This window comes from Mobula hypostoma, chromosome 4 (genome assembly GCF_963921235.1).
Source record: "Mobula hypostoma chromosome 4, sMobHyp1.1, whole genome shotgun sequence".
NCBI classification, from domain to species: domain Eukaryota; kingdom Metazoa; phylum Chordata; class Chondrichthyes; order Myliobatiformes; family Myliobatidae; genus Mobula; species Mobula hypostoma.
In genome coordinates, this window is record NC_086100.1 from 103,312,474 (window position 1) to 103,332,538 (window position 20,065).

The window sequence follows — 20,065 nt, forward strand, 5'->3', positions numbered from 1 at the left end:
GGCTGCCACAGTAGAGCCCTATTGTTCTGGGGTAAGCAAGCAAAGCCACACTGACACGTCTGCTTCTCTGCTACCCATTTCTGTTGGGATGGATATAGGATTGCCCTTGTTTGTTTTAATTATTTCTGAGTTCTTATGTAGTTTTAAATAATTATATAACACTTTTAACAGTTAAGTAAACAGTCCTCTTTTGATTGAAGACAAAGCTGTACACTCTGGGTTTGTCTTATAGACTTCTACCACACACTGCCCAAGGTCTGACTGACATGAGTCCCTGCTGTTCCTCAATAACAGTGCTGAAGGTGTGGGGCTTAGAAAGTGTGAGTGGGAGGAGATCTTGGACAATGAATTTGAAGTGCAGGCTGAGACTGAATTGATTCAGCCTGTGTTTGTTTTTGTAAAGTTCCTACCTTTTCTTGTGAAACTGTAGCTTTGAATGTCAAGCCTTATCTTCAGTTTCTTATTTCTGATTGCAAGTGCGTAACCCGAGTGTTGCTTTTTGGCTATGTGGTTTCAGTCAGTGGTTTAATCGTGGGTTGTACTTTTATACCTGAGTGTTTTGTGTGCGCTGTGTATAGTGGCCCTTTTATGACAAGATAAGTGTCTGATTGTTTGGCAGAGAGCAGAGGACTCTTAATAACCTGACTGATGCTTCTCTCTCAGCCAACATGACCAAGAAATTGATTAGCCTATTTATATTGTAGGATCCTTCTACTCAGAATATTGCTACTGCCTTGGATCAGTCACTGAATTTCAATGTAAACAGTTTTTACAAGCACTTGGAGAAACAGTGGTTTTGTGGGGACTTGCCTCATTAGCTTGATGGAGTTTGTCAAGGAAGTATCTAAAAATTGATGAAGGTAGAGTGGTGGATTTCTGTAAGGCAAGAATGTTCCCATGTTAGGCTCATTCAGAAGATCATGAGGAATGGGAACCATGGAAACTTTGCTGTGTGGATTCAGAATTAACTTGTCCACGCTGGGTAGAAGATGGAGTATATTCTGCCTGGAGGTCAATGACAAGTGGTGTTCCACAGAGATCTGTTCTGAGTCTCCTATCCTTTGTGATCTTTGTAAGTGATTTAGATAAGGAAATAGAAGGGTGGTTATGATCTTTGCATATGACACCAAGGTTGGTGGTGTTGGCGGCTGTGCAGAAGGTTGGCCTAGGTGACAATGGGGCACAGACAGGATGCAGAGCTCGGCTGAGAAGTAGAAAATGGAGCTTAGTCTGGAAAAGTGTGGAGTGCTACATCTTGGAAGATCGAACATGAAGTTATACAAGGTTAGTGGCAGGATTCTTAGTAGCATTGCGGAACAGAGGGATCTTGGAATCTGAGTCTATTGATTGCTTAAAGTTGCTGCACAGGTTGAAAGGGATGTGTGGTGTGTGTTGGCCTTCATTAGTCAAGGGACTGAGTTCAATTGCAGCAAGGTAATATTCCAGCTCTATAAAACCCTGGTTCAACCACACTTGGAATATTGGGTTCAGTTCTGGTTTCCCCATTATTGGAAGGATGTGGAAGCTTTAAAGGGGGTGCAGGAGAGATTTATCAGGATGCTGCCTGGATTAGAGAGCATGCCTTATGAGGAAAGGTTAAGTGATTAGAGTTTTTCAATCACAAACAAAGGAGAATGAGAAGCAACTTGATAGGGGTGTATAAGATGACAAGAAGCATAGATGAAGTGGACAACCAGCCTCTTTTTCCCAATGCCAGGGGTGATTGTAGAGGCTGATACAATAGGAACATTTAAAGACCCTGAGATAGGCACATTGATGAGAGAAAAATGGCGTGTTATGGGTTATGTAGATGGGAAGGATTAAATTGATCATGGAGTAGGTTTATATAGGTCAACACAATAGCAGCGGAACTGTGATCACTGGAGTCAAGTTCGATGTTCTCCTGAGGGGACCTCTGGTGACTGTAGAGGCCGATCGGGGATCCACATATTCTGGTGCTGTGTGGACACAAGTAAGTGGTGCCTGTGGTTAATGGTTGGGTCTTTTGGTTGTTCAGTGTCTCCTTTCACTGCTACTGCTTGTTCTCTGTGGCCCAGTGGAGATGGCTCTCGTACCTCAGCTCCCTCGAACAGATTTTCTCCAGGTGCATCTACTGAATACAATGTCTTCCCGGTTTTTTGAAGTAATGATGAATTTCTTTAGGCTGATTTTGATGTGTTTGCACCATTTCCTTTCCTCTCAGTTGAAGGAAAGTCAAGGAGGGCCCCGGTGGGTAAAGGCTCTGTTTGGGGAGACGTGAGTGAGGTGTCCGGTTGACATGACCTATCGATCCATTGGAGCTGGTCTTGCTTTATTGTGATGGAAATGCTGTTCATGTTGGCCTCTTCTAGTATGCTGGTATTAGCGTGTCTGTCCATCAGATGATCCTCAAAATCTTTCTTAAGTCTCTTTGGTGCTATTGTTCCAGAGCTTTCAGATGTCTGCTGTAGGTGGTCCAAGATTCAGCTCCATTTAGTAATGTAGGAAGGACGACTGCTCTATAGACCAAAAGATCTCTTTAGACCTTGTTGTGTGAATGAAATTGCTGGAGAAAGTTACTGGTAGCAGCTTCTTTATTTGACAAAACAAGGCATCATACAGAGATGCTTTTGGTGGAAGGGTCTGCTGGCCCAACGTGGGGATCAATATTTATGTGCTAAACATAAAGGACAATTCCATGTTTACAAAGTTATGGACAATGCTTTCTTTTGAAACTGCATACAACTTCACACCTTCTGATTCGCACCCATCTGACAGATGCCAACATCGTCTGGACTGGGATTCACAGGTTTTAGGAATCTATTGTTCCAAACTGAATCCACAATACATTTACTTGGTGTTTTATGTGGCATGCCTGAATGACTGTTGACCTGTGGCGCTGACATCAATTGCTATGAAGTGCTTCGAGCAATTGGTTATGGCACACATCAACCACAGCCTACCGGTCAACCTCGACGCTTTGCAATTTGCCTACCAGAGCAACAGGTCAATGGCAGATGCCAGCTCTCTGGTCCTACATTCCTCCTTAGAACACCTGGAGAATAAAGATGCATACATAAGGCTCCTTTTCATTGACTACAGCTCTGCCTTTAATACCATCATTACAAATAAACTGATTCCTAAGCACCGGAACCTGGGCCTTGGCACTCAGATCTGCAGCTGGACCTTCAACTTCCTCACAGACAGGACCCAGGCTGTAAAAATAGGGGACAAGCTCTCCTCTACAATCACTCTGAGCACCGGTACCCCACAAGGCTGTGTACTCAGTCCCCTGCTGTACTCACTGTACACCCATGATTGTGTAGCCAAGTTTCCATCAAACTCAATATATAAGTTTGCTGATGACACAACAATTGTAGGCCGTATCTCGGGTAATGATGAGTTTGAGTACAGAGAGGAAATTAAGAACCTGGTGGCATGGAGCGAAGACAATAACCTATCCCTCAATGTCAGCAAGTCGAAGGAATTGGTTGTTGACTTCAGAAGGAGTAGTGGACCGCACGACCCAATTACATCGGTGGTGCGCAAGTGGAACAGGTCAAAAGCTTTAAGTTCCTCGGGGTCAATATCACAAATGACCTGACTTGGTCCAAGCAAGCAGAGTCCACTGCCAAGAAGGCCCACCAGCGCCTTTACTTACTGAGAAAACCAAAGAAATTTGGCCTGTCCCCTAAAACCCTCACTAATTTTTATAGATGCACCGTAGAAAGCATTCTTCTAGGGTGCATCGCAACCTGGTATGGAAGTTGTCCTGTCCAAGACCGGAAGAAGCTGCAGAAGATCGTGATCCCAGCGCAGCACATCACACAAACCAATCTTCCGTCTTTGGACTTACTTTACACCGCACGGCTCAGGGGCTTGAAGACTCGTACGGCCAGATTTGGGAACAGCTTCTTTCCAACTGTGATAAGACTGCTGAATGGATCCTGACCCGGATCTGGGCCGTACCCTCCAAATATCTGGACCTGCCTCTCGGTTACTTTGCACTACCTTACTTTCCATTTTTATATTTTCTATTTATGATTTATAATTTAAATTTTTAATATTTACTATCGATTTGTAATCCAGAGAGCGGGAAGCGCAGAATCAAATGTCGCTGTGATGATTATACGTTCTAGTATGAATTGTTTGGTGACAATAAAGTATAAGTATAAAGTAAAGTATGTGCTAAACATACAGGACAATTCCACATTTATAAAGTATAGATAATGCTTTCTTTTGAAACTGCATACAAACTTCACACCCTCTGATTTGCATCCATCCCACAGATGTGAGCATCATTTGTGGACTGGGATTCACAGCTTTTCAGGAAATGCATTGTTCCAAATTAAATCTATGATACATTTTCAAGGAACAGAAGACTGGTAGCCAAAGCCATTTGCTAAATGTAAATGACCGAAACCCAAAAATCACTCCAACAGACTTGTATGTCACAGTCACCAAGGACCTTTTTCCTGAATATTTCATAGGCTCCATTGGCACCACTCAGGCGATGGTTGATCTCTGAGTTGATGTCTGCTTTTGAGGAGAGAATGTTGCCAAGATGGGGAAAGTGGTCTACATTTTCAAGGTGATATCAACGTTTATGGAGGGCTGGATAACTGACTTGTTGGCTAGTGGCTGATATAGGATCTGTGACTTTTTAATACTTGAAACAAGACCCAGGGCCCTATATGCCTTAGCAAAGACATTCAGGATACATTGAGGGTCTTCTTCAGAGTGTGATGTGATGATGTTATCATCGCATACTGAAGCTCCATGATAGTGGTGGTGTTGACTTTGCTGTTGGCCTTGGGGGGAGGGAAAGAAGATGGAACTAGCGAACAACAGGGCCAAGGGCGGCATCCTCCAGACGATTCACAACACTACTTCTTTTACATCTTCTTTTTCTTTCAAATCTGGTTCTGCTCTTGTTGGAGCCTGTGATCTACATTTTGATAGTGTGTTTTCGGGTCGATTGAGCGGTCTGGCACTTTGCCGTTTCTGAGGGTATTTGGTGAGGTTTTGAGCAAATTGTGTGGCCTGAGGGAGATGGGGCACTAGCCCATGATTGACTCCTTTTCTCACTGATCTCGCTGATTGAAGTGTTGCGGTGTCTGCATGTTATGGTTTCTCTCTCTCCATCTTGTTCAATATTGCTGGAGTCCTGGGTCTTGGGCAAGGTTTAATTGACATGGGTTTGTGGATTGGATTCTATAGTTCATGCTATGATGTGTTTCTGCTTTCTGATCTTTTTTGTGTTGTTTTGGGTGTTTTTCATTGGGGCTGCCTGCAGATAATGAACGTCACAGCTTGTAGATTGAAGTGAACTGAACTGAACTGAATACGGCTGGACTCTTTCAATTTTGTTTCATATTCTGTTTTTTTTTGCCGTTCTTGGGTGTTCCAAGATGTTTTTCTTTGAATGGGTTTCACGGTTTTCTTTGTGTCGTGGCTGCCTGTGGGAAGATGAATCTCAGAATTGTATACAGCATACATACTTCGATAATAAATGTTCCTTGAGTATTTGAGCTGTTCCCTTTGCCTCTATGTTGACTTGCAACATAGTTCATTGTGGGCAATGCTTTTTTTTGATGTTAAATAGCTGGGAGTGAAGATGGATGTTATGGTTTGCTACTTTTTGATGCTTGGGTAACTGGTAGTGAAGCAAAATATTCTAATTTTTGTAGGTTTTCATTGCATCAAATGAGTGGGTGAGAGTGTCTAATGCAGACAACTCATACTTTCTCTGTCAGTTGTTAGTGAATTTGAGATTACAACAGCAGTAATTTTGGACGTGTGGTTGTATCTTGTGGGCAAAGAGGAAATGAAAGAGCAGGAGGGGGGGAAATAACATCTGCCCCTTTAGAGAGGTTGAGGTTTCAGGATGCATAGCAATGAGAGCTCTGTTGTGTGGATTTGTACCGTATACAAAAAGTTTTTTTCAGTATGTGGTTGTTTTGACATTCAGCACAAAAGATTTATTCTTCTGGCAGCACAGAACATTCTGTAAATCTGTACTGCAGTGCCCTGGATGTTCTATGAAGTTGCTGATTGAAGCCAGTGTTGGAGAAAGCATTTGAGCCTTCCTGATAATTTGAAATCACAAAAGGTTGCAAATGACCATGTAGGGAAAAAAAAACATCCAGGTGGTTTTGTTTTCTTTCCACAGGTGTTCTGTGATCTGCATTTTCTGGTTTTCTTTCAGCAGCTGTTGTAAGAGATGTAATTTTAAATGTTTATTTCCTTCTGAACCAAGTTAAACACAGTTTCAACATGATTGAAATATCCTTGCAGTATAGTAAATTGCTTCATCGTTTTAACCATCTGAATCTAATTCCAGTACAGTGTATTAAGGTGGCTAATTAGCAGTTAGTTAATCCAAATCTTTGGTATTTATTTACTTAGATCCAGTGTGGTATAGGCCTTTCCAGCAGTAGGAGGTAGCTGTGAGAGTCTCAGGAGGAGGCTTTTCATTCTAGAATGAAAGAGATGTCCTCCTTTTTCAAAGAAAGGGGCCTCCCATCCTCCAGCTTCTATCTCTTTCACCAATCAACTTCCCAGCTCTTTTCTTCATCCTTCCCTCTCCAGGTTTCACCTATCACCCAGTGGTTCGTTCCCCCCTCTCCCCCCTCTCCCCCCCGCCCCCCACCTTTTAAATCTACTCCTCAGCTTTTTATCTCCAGACCTGCCAAGGGGTTTTGGCCTGAAACGTCGACTGTACTCTTTTTCCACAGATGCTGCGTGGCCTGCTGAGTTCCTCCGGCATTGTGTGTGTGTTCCACAAACAGCAAATGTGATTGGGCAAATGTACTGAAAAAGGATTCATGTTTTACAAATTTATGAAGAGTTTATTTGAGGTTGTAATGAGCAGTACGAACAATGGAAACTCTGCAGATGTAATGTGTTTAAATTTCCAAAAGCCTGGAAATTTTTAATGCCACAGAAGGTAAAGGCTTATGGAGTTAAGCATTGCAGAGATCAGAGGGGTGGTTTATGTGTGTGAATTAAAGTCTAGAAATTCAGGGGTCATTGTCAAATTGGCATGCTTTGACAAGTGCATTCAGTGATTTGTGGCAAGACCTCTTGCTTTTATAAAGTGTTTTAAGTGTGAGGTATGAAGTTCCCTGATGCGAAAGTAAGGGGTGACTATAATGTGTAAAAGAATATAGACAGGTTGGAGGATTGATAAAATCTGGCAAATAGAATTTAGTGTGGGTTTTGAGAGGTTATAAAGTTCTGTAGAAAGAATACAGGCAGAACAAAATGCATGTGGTATGAAACCTTAAGTGTTTTGTCCTTGTACAAGAAATGCAGTAGTGCAGATGCATTAGGTAATGGAGGTATTGACTTCTATTGTATAGAGTTGATGGAAAAGGATAAGGAGGTCTTGGTTCAGCTGTATGTGAAATTGGCTAAGCTAACTGGAGAACTGCAAACACTTTGGTTTTCCTTATTTATTTTGTAGATGGTGTGGTGTGGGTTTGTTAGATTGATTCCTTGCATACTGGAGTTGTCTTATGAGGAAAGGTTGAGCAGAATGATTCTGTACTCTATGGAGTTCAGTTGATGTAATTGAAAGGTGGGACACTGGAGAACTTGACATGGTAGATGTGGTGGGGGGAAGGGGAGGTGAATATTGAAGTGCAATTTAAATTGCTTAATATTAAAATAAATATCAATTTCTTTGATTGCTGTTCTTTGCACTTCCCTAATTTAGACAGGTTTGGATACTGGAACATTAAGGAACTTTCTGAGAACTGAAAGTTACAGAGATCAAAGAGGAAACTGAAGTCAAAGCTCAGATTGCTGTTGTTTAATAGCACAGCTGTTTCAAGAGGTCCTCTCCTTTGGGCTATTCCTGCTTCATTTCTTCTATATCATTCTATGACGACCTGATGTTTACACATGGTGGCGATGTTAGTGTTCTGTCATTGCTTGCAACCAACCACTTTACATTGCTTGTAAAACCATTATCATCAAATTTAATAATGCCTTCAACTTTAGATCAGAGGGAATAAAGTGCTGCAAGATCATAGCTGTAGGCTACAGCAAATACGAGATGGTAACATGGCTGATCACTCCATAGTTTGTTCTCTATTAGATCTGCACAATCAACAGCTCACAAAAGAACTGCGAGTGCTGGACATCTGGAATGAAAACATCTGGGGCTCCATGGCAGTATAGTGGTTAGCATAACGCTTTCCAGGGCCAGTGATATGAGTTCAATTCCCACTGCTGCCTGCCAGGATTCTGTACGTTCTCGCCATGACCGCGTGGGTTTCCTCCTGGCTCTCTGGTTTCCTCCCACAGTCCAAAGACCTACCAGTTGGCAGGTTAATTGGTCATTGTACATTGTCCTGTGATTAGACTGGGATTAAATTGGGGTGGGGGGGGAGTTGGGTTGCTGGGTGTCATGGCTCAAAGGGCTGGAAGGTTTCTATTCTGAGCTGTATTTCAATAAATAAATTAACAGAATGCTAGAAATGCTTATCAGGCCAGACAGCACCTTTGTGGAAGGATAATCTGTAAATTTCTAATGAAAAGACATTAACCTGAAATGTAGCTTTGTATTTCAGTCCATGGACACAATTTGTGTAAGTATTTCTCACTGTCTGGTTTTATTAGTGCCCTTTACTAAATGAATCATTTGCTTATGACTCTCTTGGAACCAAAGGCTAATATAAAAACTCAGTTTCATGGGGAAAAATGGAGAATTTTGCTGGAGATGAAGTGTGACAGGGACGAAGATTGAGTCAAGGGGACAGAAGAGGACTATTGGAAGTTTTATTATGGAAGAAAAATATTTTTCTGCAATTTTGCTTCACCTTTTCTCCATCTGCTGAAAGCAGGATTTTCTCTGGAGAAAATGTGAGCTTGGCTTGAGTGATTTGTCAGCAGTTTAAATTGAAGATACTGCTAGATCAATCATAAGAGGAAAAATAGTATGGATTCTAAGATTTACCCGACGAAATTATCCACAGTGGTGCATTTGTGTGAATTTTGGTTTTAATTTTAGACTGTGAGAAGTTTGTTTCCTGCAGTGTTTTGGTTAAAAGGAAATATTTGGCAAGTCGAGACTTGGAAATGTGGCAACCTGGCATGACTATTCTTGCATTTAAGACACAAGGGCTCACTTTGCTTTGTTTCTCACCTATGGACTGCAGTTCTGGTATTACTGTATTGTCATTTTCTGGCCTGGCCATGATTAGTCAGCAACATAGACTGTAAGTTGCACATATGTCCTCGTGATTTGTAATACTTGCTGCCTTGTAACAGTGAGCCACTGTAAAACACCACTTGATGAACTGTCCAATACCTCTTGTTATGTCATTGATTTCTTTTTGGGTACTAAGATCAACCTACAGACTCCGTTGAAGGGAATCCTCACAGCACGCTGGAGGAACTCAGCAGGTCGGGCAGCATCCGTGGAAACCATCAGTTAACGTTTCGGGCTGGAACCCTTCGTCAGGACTGAAGAGGGAAGGGGCAGAGGCCCTATAAAGAAGGTGGGGGGAAGGCTGGTAGGTTCCAGGTGAAAAACCAGTAAGGGGAAAGATAAAGGGGTGGGGGAAGGGAGGCAGGGAGGTGATAGGCAGGAAAGGTGAAGAAAGAATAGGGGAAAACACAATGGGTAGTAGAAGGAGGTGGGACCATGAGGGAGGGGGCAGAGTGACATAGGGATAGGGGAAGGGAGGGGGAGGGAATTACCGGAAGTTGGAGAATTCTATGTTCATACCAAGGGGCTGGAGACTACCTTGACAGTATATGAGGTGTTGCTCCTCCAACCTGAGCTTAGCTTCATCATGGCATTAGAGGAGGCAATGTATGGACATATCTGAATGGGAGTGGGAAGCAGAGTTGAAGTGGGTGGCTACTGGGAGATCGTGTCTGTTTTGCAGAAGGGAAAATTGAAGGGAATCATTGCTTCTGCCATACGTGCAGGGCCTCTGTGTGCTTGCGATGCATGGACCCTTGAACCTCAAAACTTTTTGAATGCTTTTCCTCCACTTTAAGCGTTGATGAGCTAAAGATTTTGGTAGACATCCTTCTTTTCTCTTAAGAAGACTTCTTAAGATGGCCTGGTAATCTCTCACTCTTATTGAATTAGAATAGTCTGCCTATTTCTGGAGTTTGATATCAGTCATGCGAATAAAATGCCATGCCCAAAGGAATCAACTTAATGTAATTATGACCTCAGTAGTGAGAATATTGGCCTCTCCCAGGTTGATATTTCCACTGTTTGAAGGCAATTAATATTCCTATCTGAAGGTTTTTGCAGTTTCTTTCAAGTGGCTTCAGGTACTCCAGGTAATCCAGGTCTTGGAAGAAGATGAATGAAGGGTTCACTGCAGCCTAATAGACCATGAGGATTGTACTGAGTCTCTGTCTTCGAGCATCCCTTTCCTCAATGAGCAACGACCACACTGGTGTATTAACCAAGCCTCAGCCAAGAGGTAGCTCCTGAGATATGTTTTGTATTCCTGGATCTTGGCATAAACTTTTATTGCTAGAGGACTGCTGTACAGTACAGCAAGGGCTGGTTGCTGGAGGACCTTCGTCTCGTAGATGTTGAGTCTAGATTAGATTAGATTAGATTCAACTCTGTTGTCATTGTGCTGAGTACAGATACAAAGCCAATGAAATGCAGTTAGCATCTAACCAGAAATGCAAAGAATAGTGTTATTTACAAAATAACTGCAAATAAAAAGTAAGTGCTACAGCACACTAATATAAAAGTACTGAGATAGTACAATATGGGTGCAATACTGCTTAGCGCTGTGATGTGAGGTTCAGCAGGGTCACAGCCTCAGGGAAGAAGCTCTTCCTGTGCCTGCTGGTGCAGGAGCGGAGGCTCCTATAGTGCCTACCAGATGGGAGGAGAGTAAAAAGTCCATGGTTAGGCTGAGATGCATCCTTGATAATGCTTTTCGCCCTGCCCAGGCAGTGTTTATGGTAGATGTTCTCAGTGGTGGGCAATTGGGTGCCGATAATCCGCTGGGCAGTTTTCACCACACGCTGGACTGCTTTGCGGTCCGATACGGGACAATTGCCATACCACACTGAGATGCAGTGGGTGAGTATGCTCTCAATGGTACAGCAGTAAAAGTCCATCAGTATCCTGAGACAGAGGTGAGCTTTCTTGATGCTCCGCAGGAAATAAAGGCACTGTTGCACCTTTTTGATCAGGATGGAGGAGTTCAGGGACCAGGTGAGATCCTCAGAAATGTTTTCACCAAGGAATTTGAAGCTTGATACACGCTCCACTACAGCTCCATTGATATAGATGGGGATGTGAGTGTGGCTCCTAGCATGCCTGAAGTTCACAATGATCTCTTTGGTCTTCTGGGTGTTAATGGCCAGGTTATTGTCGGCACACCACGCGGCCAGGTGCTGGACCTCGTCCCTGTAGGCTGCCTCATCATCCCCTCTGATCAGGCTAACCACCGTGGTGTCGTCTGCGAACTTGATTATGGAGTTAGAACCATGTACAGGAATGCAGTCATAGGTGAAAAGGGAGTACAGAAGAGGGCTCAGCACACAACCTTGAGGCACGCCGGTGTTCAGGGTGAGAGTGGAGGAGGAGAGGTTGTCTTACTTAACTGATTGGGGTCTGTTAGTCAGAAAGTCCAAGGTCCAATTGCAGAGGGGTGAGCTGATACCAAGCTGGCAAAGTTTGGTGATCAGCTTGGAGGGAATCACAGTATTGAATGCCGAACTAAAGTCAATGAACAGCATTCTGACATAAGAGTTGGTGCTGTCCAGGTGGGTCAGGGCAGAGTGAGGTGCCGTGGAGATGGCGTCCTCTGTTGACCTGTTGGTGCATTTAGGTGAATTGATGGGGGTCCAGGGTAGTGGGCAGACAGGATTTCAGGTGTGATAGAACCAGTCTGTCAAAGCACTTTGCAATGATGGGGGTGAGTGCAACTGGACGGAAGTCATTCAGGCCTGTGGCAGTGGAATGCTTCGGCACTGGCACATGGTGGCGATCTTGAAGCTTGTGGGGACAACTGTCTGGGCCAAGGACAGATAAATGTCTGTGAAAACCCCAGCCAACTGCCCTGCACAGACTCTGAGCACACAGCCAGGTAGTCCATCCGGACCAGCTGCCTTCCGTATATTCATCCTGCTCAGGGTGGCGCAAACATCGGAGGTGGAAAGTGAGAGAGGCAGTTCACCAGGTGGGAGATCCGCTTTGAGGGTGACCTCCTTGTTCCCTCAGTCAAAGCGAACGTAGAAGTAATTGAGCTCACCAGGGAAGGAAGCAGAGCTGGAAGGGGGCACAGTACTAGGTGGTTTGAAGTCTGTAATGACCTGTATATCATGCCACATGCGCCGGGGGTCCAAGGAGTTGAAATGATCCTCGATTCTCTGTATGTGTTTAGCCTGAGAGATTCCCCTCCTCAGGTTGACCCTGGCTGAGCTGTAAGCCTCCCGGTCTCCAGACCTGGAGGCTGAATCTCTGGCTTTGAGCAGGAAGCAAACTTCTCTGTTCATCCATGATTTCTGATAGGGGAAAACTTTTATTTGTTTTTGTGTTGTCACTCTATCTACACACTTGTTGATGTGCTCAAGGACAGAGTTGGTATATAAATCAGTGTTAATCTGAGAGTCTGTGGTGGCATGGGCAGCAAATGCACTCCAGTCTGTGTGCTGGAATTGGTGCTGAAGAGCAGAGTCAGCACCCTCCAGCCAGATCTTAATAGTCTTCATTGTGGGTTTCACACGTTTAATGACCGGGCTACGGGCTATACTTGGGAATCAGAAACAATGAAAGATGGTTGGACTGTCCCAGGTGGGGGAGGGTAGTAGCTTTGTAAGCGTCAGCCACATTTGTGTAGACATGATCTGAGGTTTTATTTCCCCTTGTGGTGCATGATATATTTTGGTAAAATCTTGGAAGCACGGTACGTAAGTTACAATGATTAAAGTCCCCAGCGACAATAAAGGCTCCATCTAGATGCAAAATACTCTGCAGAGGCTGGGGTCAAAGCAACACTCACAACACGCTGGAGGAACTCAGCAGGTTGGGCAGCATCTGTGGAAACGATCAGTCAACGTTTCGGGCCGGAACCCTTCGTCAGGACTGAAGAGGAAGGTTCCCTCTTCAGTCCTGATGAAGGGTTCCGGCCCAAAATGTTGACTGATCGTTTCCACGGATGCTGCCCAACCTGCTGAGTTCCTCCAGCGTGTTGTGAGTGTTGCTTCATCTGGATGCAATGTCTGCAACTTGTTAATAGCGGCACTGAGGTCTTTCATGGCTACTTAACATCCGGTGGAATATAAAGTGCAACAGCAATGATGCATGTAAACTCTCGAGGTTGATAAAAAGGGCTGCACTTAATAATCAGGTATTCCAGATCAGCAGAGCAATAAGTGTCAGCAATGGTAGAGTTAGTACACCATGATCGATTCACGTAAATGCATAAACTACCTCCCTTACTTTTACCTGTCGCTGTTGCAGCTCTGTCAGCCCTGAAGACCGTGCGCCCTTCCAGTTCCACCACGTTGTTTGGAACATCACTGTTTAGCCACGTCTCCGTAAAAAATATGACGTTGCAATCCATAAGCCTTCTTTGTGTGAGGGTCCAAGTCCTTAGTTCGTCCAGCTTGTTCATCAGAGACCGAACATTAGCGAGGGAGATGCTGGGTAGCGCTGGCCGGTGTGGATTTAGCCTTAGCCTAGCACGCAAACCTCCATGCTTCCCCTGTCTTTGTTTACGGTCTCGACGCCAGGGCCAGGCCCTTTCAGTCGGAGCGAGTTGAATGCAGGTCCACGGTGTCCTTGCTAACTCCGGAGGTAGTTGGTCGAAGTTGAATGGATAGTCCAAAACTGTTGGTGCATTGATAGTTAATGTCCAAAAGTGACTGTTTGCTGTAACTGTAGTTCGCATAGCCGAATCGAGCAAACACGCAGGAAAGAAGCAGATAAATTAACACTATTTTTCGAAATTTGGTAAGACACTGAGCCTCATGATACACACGCATCGCCGTCAGATCAGATCCATCATAAATGTTTCAGTGTCTGAGTCGATGATGGCTGGAAGTACGAAGGATTGGGTAAATTTGGTTTGGGAGTGTGTGAAATTCTAATGTGCTGCTATCCCACAGCTTGTGTATAGAAAGCAATCAGGTGATTAATGATCACACATTTAGTGGACTTGACAGATTTCAAACAAAATATAGTTAATTTCAAGTTGATCTCTGCATTTCCCTAAGATATAAATCTGTAAAAGAAAGTCATTCAGTATTCATCTTAATTGTGTTTATTGTCTACTTTTCGCACACTCATGGTATGATGTCTTTTTCCCCTGTCAAAACCTATAGTGATTTAAATGTATCTTGTGACATGTAATGGCAGATTGAAATGTGTTACTATCCTTCACAGATGTTGCTTCCAGCTGCAGGGCTGCTGCAGTTACAAGATGTTAGAAAGAGCTGCTGTGATTTTCTGGAGTCCCAGCTTCATCCAACTAATTGTTTAGGAATTCGAGCATTTGCTGATATGCATGCCTGCACCGAACTCTTGAACCAAGCCAACACGTACGCAGGCAAGTGCTGACCAAAAGGGATTAATTTCATGTTAAGCACAGTACACGACCGCTAATTAAACTTGTAACATGTACAAACCTTCTGTGCTTTTCTACCTATCACAGAATGCCAGGAATGTGTGAAGAAGCAAAGTTTAGTTATCAGTTCAACTATAATCATAAATTGAAAATTCAGTAAAATAGCCTCATTTTCCTCTTGTCTTTCCCATTATATGTTCCCCAATCAGACTGATTAATTCACGCCGATATAATTGAATTTCTGTTTTATTGACTGTCCTATTGTACATACTATTACAAATTACTGTAAATTGCAACGTTGCACATTTAGATGGAGATATAATGTAAAGATTTTTACTCAGGTATGTGAAGGATGTAAGTAGTAAAGTCAATTCAACTCAATTCTTTCTCCTGATTCTGTTTGTCTTTTCCATGTTTGATTTCTAGTTACCGCCAGTAGAAATCAGACATGTAACTTTAGTAGTCACTCAGTGACCCACTGCAAGAAGCTCTGAGGACACGTGGTCTTTATTGGATGTTCTACTGGAGACCTAATTGTAAATGTATCTTTCTTCTGTGGCTTTATTTTAAACTGTCCCAATCCATTTATGGATCTTTTATATTATAGGATCTTTTATAGGATCCATGGTATCTTTTTTTAATTTGTAAAGGAATAATCCTTGAATTACAAATATTTGCTAATGAAATTGCTTGGTTTAACATGGATCACTGTTCCCTAGACTGGTGGCTGGGGAGAGAGATTTCAACTGGCAATGCGTTATAAGAAATTGCTTAGCAACAGGATTATTTTATCTTTGAGAGAATAAAGTACAATTATGAGTCTGTGGTAAATGGAAACTTAAGTGGTGTGTTGCTCTGATTTGATTTCAGGACTGCAAATGAGGGTGAGTTATTTTATTTGGAATAATAGTTTTGAAAGGTTATAGTTTATTATAAACAGGAATAACTGCAAATGGGTTTAATTATTTTTGCAGTAGTGTATCACTACAGCTCATCTCTTCCATCATGCATAAATGTTGTTTATTGCAGATGTATCTTTTCAACCACCAATCCCCTTAACCACCTCCTACCCTTATCACCTTGGCAACAGTAGATATTGCAGGAAAAGCTTGTGCTTGCTGCAGTTTACCATTTGTTAGCAAGATGCATTAGATGCACTTCTAAATTAGTTCATGATAAATTATTACTCTCCGATTTCTGAATGTGTTAGTTTATTTACTATGCTACCATCTCACAATTTCATTTCTATTTTGCACGACTGCTTGCCTTGTTAGCCAGTGCGGTTTTAGATTCACGTTATTCTCTGGCTAATCTTAGTAGTCCAGATATCTTTCAATTTTTTTTATATACAGTCTTCCTTGTTAGATCATTCAATTTATTTGTGTTGAAAGTCCAAAAGAAAAAGCCAAGTGTTTGTAATACACCAAACGTACACATGGAATCAATTTAATGAGGCAAGAATTTCTGTATCTGAATGGAATCTGCAATTGTCACCATGCTTAAACAAAATGTATGATAAAAATTCACTTTGACTACAGAAGCAATGTTAAGACGGTGAGGACATTCAAATATTTTTGGTGCTTCATGGTTTATACAGCATCTATTTTTCTGCTAATAAGCTTTGATGAAATGCTTTAACTTTTAAATGTGAAATGGTAATAAGTCATAGCATGATTATTTATTATCCCACTCAGAAACGGTTTTGAAATGATGGCTGTAGAAAATGTGTTAGGTGTTTCTAATCCTGGTTTGTTGAGGAGTAGAGGAAATTTTCTAAAATAATTTGATACTGAAAAAAGAGCTAATGCTTTTTGATACTATTTCAATATTTTGCATTCTGAACATTGAATTGTTCAATAAATATTAATGTTGTCATAAGGGAATTGGTCATCCAAGTATTAATTATTCTGTAAACCAAAGTGAGTGAATGGTTTTATATAAAGTTGCCAGGCTGCTGATGTTATCATTGGCAAAATGTGTCACACTAGTGTCTGTTGCAGATAGCCTTTTGCAGTAACAGTTAGTACGTTTTGGGTATAGACAGAGTTTTGCCCTGCATGTAATTGTTCTGCAAAATGACTTGGAGATGTTAAAATTCATATGCTGAATTAAAGCATCAAATTCATGCTTTGGGAAGAAGTAGGAAAGGAATAATTGAAAGATGTGGTTAATTAACAGATTCTCCCTCCCCATTTATAAGATCACAAATATTTATATTGATCTACATTTTGTTAGGGTTGCATAAGTTGGTTATCAATGCATTTTAAAACGTATGCCTAAAAATATGTACTAGTAGGCCTTTGCTATTGGAGGTACAAAAGAGGAGAATTAAACTACTTTTGTTTGAGGTTGGGGAATGGAGATTGATCCAGCAATGTTTCTTGGGAGTGGAGGGGGAGGATTGGAAGTGAAAATTGGTACAAAAGTGAAGACAAAAGACTTCAACAAAGACCAGAACTCTAGAAAACAGCCTCTTTGAAGTAAGTTGACATTTCAGGCTGAGATCCTGCATCGAGAAGAGAACAGATTGTCATTGTGGGGAGTGGGATGGTAGGTAATAATGAGTGTGGGGGTGAGAAAGGTGAACAGAGAGATGAAAACTAGTTGGCTGGTTGAATGTGTGTGGGAAGATGACACCATTGGCGTGCATTACCTGAAATAAGAAAATTGGATGTAGATTGGGTTGTAAATTACAGGCATTGAATAGACATGTTATTCTTCCAATTTGCATTTGGCCTTTCGAGAATGGAGGTATGAGTATGTCGCCATCTGGAAGAAATTAATTCGAATTTGACCGTTATGGACAGATGGATAGGGAGAAATTGGGGCTGTGGGGTTTCAATGGAGGGATTAATCTTGAGATTAGGAATAGATTTCAAACCGAAAGCGGTGAGGGTGTTGTAATGTGAGCAAAGTCACTTAGAGACACTGAAGCTAGTAAATATAGAAGTGTTTGGAAAAGGATCTATTGGTTTCCTGGTGTATATGACGAATAAACACTTCTCGGGCTTCCAGCAGGGTACAAGTATCAGTTATAACTGATATGTCTGTGACAAACTCTGCCATCTTCTCAGAGATGATACCTGGGCACGTCTAGTCCAGTGGTATTAATACCCCCATAGTTCATCCCTCCTGATTGGTTAGTCCTCACCCAGTCAGGTTTCCGCACTCCCACCTTGTTTACAGTCAAATTTCTTGATGCCAGTTTCCGAACAACCTAACAACAAGTGGAACCTGAAGACAGTGCCTCTGCCTGTCTTCCCTATATTTCCACGGATTCTGAAGAAATACCGGGTTAATACCATCCACAAACCCGTAAGGAAGCTCAGGTCACGGCTTATGTGGGTCAAAGATGACATGAGACTCGGGTTGGCTGGCACTTACAGGATTCCCTGTGAATGTTGAATTGGCCAGATGGATGACGCGGTGGAAATTTGCATCAAGGAGCACAGGAGCTGTATCCATTTGGGTTACCCAGAGAAATCGGCAGTAGCAGACCACACTGCATTCGCAATGGCCATTGGATTGACTTTGGCACAAAACTGCTGTGCTGCGCCAATGTTTTTTGGGACTGCCTAGTAAAGGAAGTCATTGAAATAAAACTTGAGGAAATGAATTTTAATAAAGACAAAGGTCTCTCTCTAAGTAAGAACTAGAATTCTATTGTAAGCAAGGTGGGAGAGTGGAAACCTGATTGGATGAGGCCTAACCAATCAGGAGGGATGGACCACCAGACTAGACATGCCCAGGCATCATTTCTTTTTTTTTAATATAATTTTTATTGAGTTTTCAAAGTAAATACATGAGAAAATAATATCTACCCCCCCGATATATACTCCTACCTAAAGAGAAAAGAAAAAAAGGAAAGAAAAGAACCGCCTGAATATTGGAAGGTTTGCACATGCTCCATGGGGTTAAAAATAAATTTTATATATATTTGTTACTTTCCCCAAGGAACCAAGATCTTTATCATCGGAGCTGTAAATAAGGGCTCCAAATATTCAAAAATGTTTCATATTTATCTCTTAAAATCTAAAACATTACTTAGCTTCTCAACTCTCATAGTTCCCTGGGGAATCTCTTTGAACTTCACCATGTTGCTATGTGCTTCCCTCCCAATCATCCAGGCAAAAAGAAAAAAAAGATAGAAAAAAAGAAAAAACAAAATACCCCCCCCACTAATGTTGTTCATGAAAAGGTACACAGCACTACCCCCCTCCATTGTGCGGGTCGTGGCTATTGCCACACTTGCACACATGAATAACGTAGCGATTGGTCAGTATTTCTTCCAGCTCCCCCATAACAAAAAATTGTATATATATATAAAAAACTAATGTCATTATTCCCAGCTAATATTCCTCAAATTTTAACCTTTCTTCCCCTCCCTCATATAATTAATAATACATTTATATATTCATCGGCCTAAAAATCCAACAGGCCTAATCCTTGATCCAGTCTTTATCTTCAATCCATCTCGCTCCCCTAGGTTTGTTCTTGTATCTGGTAAATATTCAAAGAATCTTGTGCAAACTCCTCCGCTTTCCGGTAATCGTCAAAAAATCTTTTTTCTCCACCAGCCAAAAAAATCTTCAAGGTTGCAAGATAACGCAATATAAATTGATAACCGTGATCCCATAGGGCTTTTTTCACTGGATTAAACTTCTTCCTTCTCTTCAGAAGTTCATAACTTATGTCAGGGTAGAAAAAAGTTTTGTTCCCTTCTATCATCAGTGGCCCTTTTCTCTTCTTGGCAGCTTGGGCAGCTGCCTGCAGAGTCCTTTCTTTGCCTTGAAATCTGAGAATTTTATTAAAATTGATCGTGGATATTGGTCGTCTTGTGGTTTTGGTCTTAGAGCTCTATGTACCCGCTCAATTTCAATTGATCGGTCTTCCTCTTTCAATTGCAAGGTTTTCAGGATCCATTTTTGAAAAAATTCTATTGGATTATCTCCCTCTATACCTTCTTTAAGACCAACAATCTTAATATTATTACGTCTACTAAAATTTTCCAACACGTCCACTTTCTCCAAGAGTTGATTTCTTTCCGTGTTCCAGACAATCACATCATTTTCTGTTTTTTCCAGTCTATCGTTAATATGCTCCATTGTTCTTTCCATCTTCTGAAGTTTCTTATCCATTTTATCCTGTTTTTTCATAACTTTATCATAGCACATCTTCACGTCTCTAAGCTCTGTTCTTAATTTTCTTAGTTCAGCCGTTAATTGCAATATAGCCTCTCTTATGTCTCCTTTGTCTCCTTTACTTCCAGTCTCTTCCAGTTCTTCCTCCTCTTCTTCATCTGTGTTCTCTGCAGTATCCAATTCTGACTCTGAGTCACTTTCAGTTGCAGTGGCCGTTGGTTCTTGTAGTTTAAGTTGTATCGATTTGCGCATGCGTTCTTCTTTGTGCATGCGCATTTCTGGCATCTTCTTCCGAGAGACCGCTACCGCCACTATTGCTCCCTGTTCTTCTACGCCAGAGATAAAATGCGTCTCCTCCGAAGGAGATCCAACCTG

The 20,065-nt window shown here is 42.0% G+C and overlaps 1 protein-coding gene across 7 annotated transcripts in view; it reads left to right on the forward strand.

Annotated features, from left to right (window-relative positions):
• The window catches only part of klhl2 (kelch-like family member 2), a 165,789-nt gene that overhangs the window by 72,933 nt on the left and 72,791 nt on the right, over positions 1–20,065 (forward strand). For all 7 annotated transcript variants that reach the window (XM_063046326.1, XM_063046327.1, XM_063046330.1 and 4 more), the window contains one exon: positions 14,369–14,531. In XM_063046326.1, coding sequence (XP_062902396.1) covers positions 14,369–14,531 — 163 coding nt within the window. The remainder of the gene's footprint in view (positions 1–14,368; positions 14,532–20,065) is intronic.